The 6062-nt window shown below is 37.9% G+C and overlaps 1 protein-coding gene across 5 annotated transcripts in view; it reads left to right on the forward strand.

The window, feature by feature from the left end:
• Window positions 1–6062, forward strand: part of LOC115291555 (probable ATP-dependent RNA helicase DDX60) — a 101725-nt gene that overhangs the window by 71677 nt on the left and 23986 nt on the right. For all 5 annotated transcript variants that reach the window (XM_029939044.1, XM_029939075.1, XM_029939061.1 and 2 more), the window contains one exon: window positions 3188–3388. In XM_029939044.1, coding sequence (XP_029794904.1) covers window positions 3188–3388 — 201 coding nt within the window. The remainder of the gene's footprint in view (window positions 1–3187; window positions 3389–6062) is intronic.

Below are 6062 nucleotides of genomic sequence, written 5' to 3' on the forward strand. Positions count from 1 at the left end.
GAGGGTATAAAATGTATAGATATTTTAACAATGTTTGTTCTTCCAATCCATGAGCATGGAATTCTTTTCCATTTCTGAGTAACCTCTTCAGTTTCTTTCATAAGTGTTCTGTATTTGCCAGAGTATAGATATTTTACCTCTTTGGTTAGATTTATTCCTAGTTATATAATTGTTTTTGGTACAATTGCAAATGGGATACATTTTTTGATTTCTTTTTCTGTTGCTTTATTATTGGTGTATAGTAATGCAACAGAATTCTGTATGTTGGTTTTATATCTGTGACTTTGCCGAATTCAGGTATTAGTTCTAGCAATTTTTTGGTGGGCTTTTAGCTTTCTACATAGAGTATCATGCCACGTGCAAATAGTGAAAATTTGATATTTTCCCTGCCAATTTGGATGCCTTTTATGTCTTTTGGTTGTCTGATTGCTGAGGCTAAGACTTCTAGTACTATGTTAAATAAAAATCGTGAGAGTGGACTTCCTTATCTTGTTCTTGACGTAGGGGAAAGGCTCTCAGTTTTTTCCCATTAAGGATATTCATATATGGCCTTTATGATGTTGATGTATCTTACATCTATACCAACTTTGTTGAGTGTTTTTATCAAGAATGGATGCTATAAATAAAAGAAAAAAAATGGATGCTGTATTTTGTCAAATACTTTTTCTGGAACTATTAAGAGGATCATATGGTTCTTATCCTTTATTTTATTAATGTGGTATATCATTTTGATTGATTTGTGAATATTGAACCACCCCTGAGGCCCAGGAATAAATCCCACTTGATCTTGGTGAGTAATTCTTTCTGTGTGCTGTTGGATATGATTTGCTAGTATCTTGTTGAGAATTTTTGCATCCATGTTCATCAGGGATATTGGCCTGTAACTCTCTTTTTCAGTGGGGTCTTTGGTTTTGGAACCAAGGTAATACTGGCCTCGTAGAATGAGGTTGGAAGTTTTCCTTCCATTTTAATTTTTTGGAACAGTTTGAGAAGAATAAGTATTGACTCTGCTTTAAATGTCTGCGGTGGAATTCCCCTTGGAGACCATCTGGCCTTTCTGCTAACTTCCATTCTTCTAACAGCTTTATTTGCTGTTCCTTTTCGAGCTCCTTCATGTGTAAGGTTAGGTTGTGTATTTGAGGCCTCCTTACTTCTTGAGGTAAACCTGTATTGCAATATACATCCCTCACAGGGTTGTCTTTGCTGTATCCCAAAGATTTTAGATGTCATGGTTTTATTTTTATTTGCTTCCATATGCTTTTTAATTTCCGCTTTAATTTTCTGGTTAACCCATTCATTCCTTAGTATGACGTTCTTTAGTCTCTATGTATTTGTGGACTTTCCAAATTTTTTCTTGTGGTTGAGTTCAAGTTTCAAAGCGTTGTGGTCTGAAAATATGCCTGGTATGATCTCAGGCTTTTTATACTTGTTGAGGCTGATTTGTGACCTATATGTGATTTGTTCTGGAGAATGTTCCATGTGCACTCGAGAAGAATTTGTATCATGCTGTTTTAGGATGGAATGTTCTGAATATATCTGTTAAATCCATCCGGTCCAGTGTATCATCCAAAGCCATTGTTTCCTGTTGATTTTCTGCTTAGATGATCTGTTCATTGCTGTAAGGGGAGTGGTAAAATCTCCTACTGTTATGGTATTATTGTCAATGTGTTTATGTTTGTGATTAATTGATTGGTATATTTGGGTGCTTTCACATTGGGAGCATAAAATTTATAATTGTTAGATCTTCTTGGTGTATAGACCCCTTAATTATGATATAATACCCTTCTTTGTCTCTTGTTACAGTCTTTGTTTTAAAATTTAGTTTGTCTGATATAAGTATGGCTACGCTAGCTTTATTTTGGCATCTATTATCCTGATAGATGGTCTCCATCCCCTCACTTTGAATTTGCCAATGTCTTTGAGAGACATTGGCAGGTGGGCAGTCTCCTGTAGGCAGAATATAGATTGGTCTTTTTTATCCATTCTCATACTGTATATCTTTTTATTGGATCATTATTGGTCTTCTTGGGGAAGGGCCTGCCACTCTAATTCTCAGGTGGATTTCCTTGGTGGAGATGTGTCTGGAGGGTGTGGGGCGGGGCTTGGTGTAACACCTCCATTCTCCACTCAGTGGCGCTGTTTAGCTCACTGAAGTCAATCAATGCTAGTGGGCTATTTGTGAAAATGGCTTTGCCCCATTCTCTAGTCTCTGGAGGGGAAGTTCACGACCTCCCAGACAGAAACCATCATCCCTCCTGTGTCTCCAGCTTCCATCAGATCCCTAACTTCACCCTGTCTGCATCTGAGCTGTTCACCTGTCAGGTGGTATAGCTCTCCTGTGTTTTATCTCAAGGGTGGCTGTTTCAAAACCATACACTTCAGAGACTTGCGGGGCTTGACCTGCTCTAATACTGTGGTGTGGCCAGGTATGGCTTACCCCATAAAACATTTGGATAACCACGCATCAGCAGCAGCTCCAAGTTTATGGTGAATCACAACACACAGCTGATACCAGGGTTTGCTGCCCTCATCCAGCGTCTTTGTTCCTATAGTGGTGATGGGGTAGCTCAGTGGCACCCACCAGATCTTCTGCCTGTGGAGAGGCTGTATCACCGCTACCTAATGCACTCCATGCAGGGAAATCCTGTCTCCCTGCGCCCTGGGCCCTACCTTGCTTCCTTGCTGGTCAGCAGGTGCTGACGTCCCAAACTTCAGACTCTGTGCTCTGCTATAAAGACTGGTGATATTGAAACCCTCTACTTTTCACTGTCAGTGATTTTGGGGAACAGTTTGCTCCTGCACTCCCATATGTGTGTGTTTTCACTCTTTTTTTCCCACTTTTTCTCTCTAGCTACCTTTCAGGTATAAAGCTTTTCTTTTGTGAACCTGCTTTTCTCTGCTCTCTAGCTGCTCTTTTCCTCCTTTGTGAAAAGGTCCCCCTCCTCTCTGTGGCACTGTGGCTTTTCTTTTCCTCAATTCACCACTCCTCGCTGCCCACCTGCCATGTTCTCTCCCTCAAATTATGCAGATCGTTCTCTTAATCCTCAGATTGATTTCCTAGTGTTCAGAATGATTTGATGTTGCTCTAGCTCTGTTTAAGGGATGAGGCAGCCTCAGGGTCCTCCTCCGACTCCACCGTCTTAGCCCTTCAGGGGAGTTTTACTTTGTAATTCTCGTCTGTTTCCAGATGTCTGGACGTGCTGGACGACGAGGTCAAGACCTGTTGGGAGATGTGTATTTCTTTGATATTCCATTGCCCAAAATAGGAAAACTCATGAAATCCAATGTTCCTGAACTAAGAGGGCAGTTCCCTCTCAGCATCACCCTGGTCCTGCGACTCATGCTGCTGGCCTCCAAGGGAGATGACCCAGAGGATGCTAAGGCGAAGGTACCGTGCTTGACATTTTCTGAGGGAGAGTCTTCATTATAGCTGGCTGTGATTGAGTTGGCTCTTTTTAGAAGTCTGTAGCAGTAACTCTTTTGTTTCATCAGTTTTTTATGTTTTTCAGTGTCTTAAATAGTATGAGGTTAGGGGTGGAGTGGGAGGATAATAATTGGTTGTGTTTGTCTCATAACTGTATCAATTATAGAATTCATGGCTGGATGGGCATATGGAATTAAAGATTACCTTTTTCATATGTGATCAGCATTATCCTAGAGTAGTTAAGAGTGCTGGCTATAGATTTTAAAAAATCTGGGTGAGATTCTGGTTTTCAAAAGGAACAGGATTTGCTGTTATCATTTCATAATAAAAGTGTTTTTTTTGGTAAAAAAACAATAGTAACCAAAGTCATCAAAGAATATTTAGATAATGCAAAAGATTGACAAAAGGAAGAGGTTTCATCATCCAAAGACAGAGTGATATTATCATTTTGGTATTTTGGCATAGGTATGCATTTGGTTTTCAAACACTGGTATATTTCATTGGACTTTAGAATATGGTTGTAAACTTTCCCTGAAGTTTATTTGCTCAGATAAATATTTTAAGTCCAGTCCCACAATGAGAGATTTAAAATTCATAATTAACCCAGTTTGGTTTTCATCCTTATGAAGATGCACTGTTAAAGAAACCACTCTTCCCTGTGTTTGTATTGTATATGCCCAATGAAATCAGACGGTGTTTGTCAACGTGAGGGTTCCTTCAGAACTTTTCTGATGAGTTGACTCCTGTGTTGTTGATGGTCTTACCAAGTAAGCACCTATCATTTTTAGACCAAAATTTCCCCATTTCTGCATCCTAATTTTTTCCTCTGTATAGGAAAGAAAAATACATCTTTTAGTAAGCATTAAAAATATTTTTTAGAAGGTTTCTTGAATTGGTTTATTTCTTTGCCTTGGCATATTTGAGAAGATCTATCAAATCTTTACACATAAAAGGCTCAAATACGGACATGAAATTCTTAGAATATTCTCTTCACTCATCACATCAAAGTAAGATAGCTTCTTTTCTTCTGGCATTTACTGTTACAGAGAAGTAGATTCTTTTAGTCTTCCCTAGCAGAGCCATGCTAGTTCCTGTTTTCTTGTAGTTAGTTTGATTTTATTCTATGTAATTATATGAATCTTTTAAAAAAAAGTCCTTATATTTCAAATTCTTTTCCCCAGGGCTTTCTGTTCTGTGAATCAGTTTTTAAATTGATGTTTTTGTTATTAAATGTTAAGAGATTTGAAACTTTGTGCTCAGATTTAAAAATTTTAATGTTTATTTGTTTATTTTGAGAAAGAGGGATAGAGAGTGAGCAGGGAATGGGCAGAGAGACAGACAGACACAGACAGAATCCCAAGCAGGCTCTGCACTGTCAGCATGGAGCCCAATGCAGGGCACAAACTCATGAACCCCAAGATCATGACCTGAGCCAAAACCAAGAGTTGGATGCTTAACTGACTGAGCAATCCTGGCTCCCCTTCATGTTCAGATTTTAAAAATTGTGGTAAAATACAAATAACATAAAATGTATCATCTTAACCATTTTTAAGTGTACAACTTAGTAATATTAAATACATTTGCATTGTGCAATGCTCAAGTAGTTTTGGAACTCAAGAGATTTCTTAAATTAGATCTTTGATATTTGCTTTGATATTAATTTGTTCATTTTTTAAGGAAAAGGTTTAATTTTTAAATTAAAAATCTGTGTTCTCTTCATTATGTTTTTCTTCATTGTGATAAATCATATGAAATTTATCTTTCACACTGATAATGCCACTCTCCAGAGTTCCAGTTCTGCCTGTTAATAATACACATGTAGATATTAAGTCTGCTACTGGAATTTTAGGTCTCCTCACATTCTTCACTCTTTCTTATGTCACTCTTCCATATTTTAATAAAATATTATTTTTTTTAAATTTCAGCTTATAACTGTGCATTTACCTTAGGCTGTTGTGCGCTGTCTTGCAGAGGTCTTATCTTAGGGCATCCATTGAGGTTGCCAAATAATTTTTCAAAACATGTTGTTGCTGCATAAAGAAAACAATTTTTATAGGTCAACTTTTTTTTCTTTATCCTTTTGTTTTGTTTTGCTTGCTTTTTCTTTTCCGTTTAACAGTAAGAACCAATGTTTTTATAATGGTTCTGCATACACTGCTCCCTGATTTTCATGTACTAACCTTTTTCTGCCACCCCCACATGAGCCCACTACTGCTCCAGGCGTACTTCAGGCACATGATAGTCTGAGGACCATGGCTTTGTGTGCAGAGCCTCCCTCCTTTACCTTATTCAAGTTTTTGCTCTAACATTACTTTCAGTGAAGGCTGCTGTTAGTACTCCTTCTACATTGTAAATGTACCTCCTGTCTGCTCCACTGTGATCCTTACTCATTTATATATAGTGTATATCACTCTTTGTATAGCATCAAATCCCCCCTTTCTATCATGTTTTTATTTGTTTTCTCTATATTTCTCACTGAAATATAACCACCCTATGGCTAAAGATGTTTGTCCCAATTTCTGGTGCATTTATTTATTTATTTATTTATTTAATTTATTTCAGTGCTTATTTATTTTTGAGAGACGGAGAGAGAAAGAGCACCAGTGGGGGAGGGGCAGAGAGAGAGAGGGAGACACAG

This window comes from Suricata suricatta, chromosome 1, assembly GCF_006229205.1.
Source record: "Suricata suricatta isolate VVHF042 chromosome 1, meerkat_22Aug2017_6uvM2_HiC, whole genome shotgun sequence".
Classification (NCBI taxonomy): Eukaryota; Metazoa; Chordata; class Mammalia; order Carnivora; family Herpestidae; genus Suricata; species Suricata suricatta.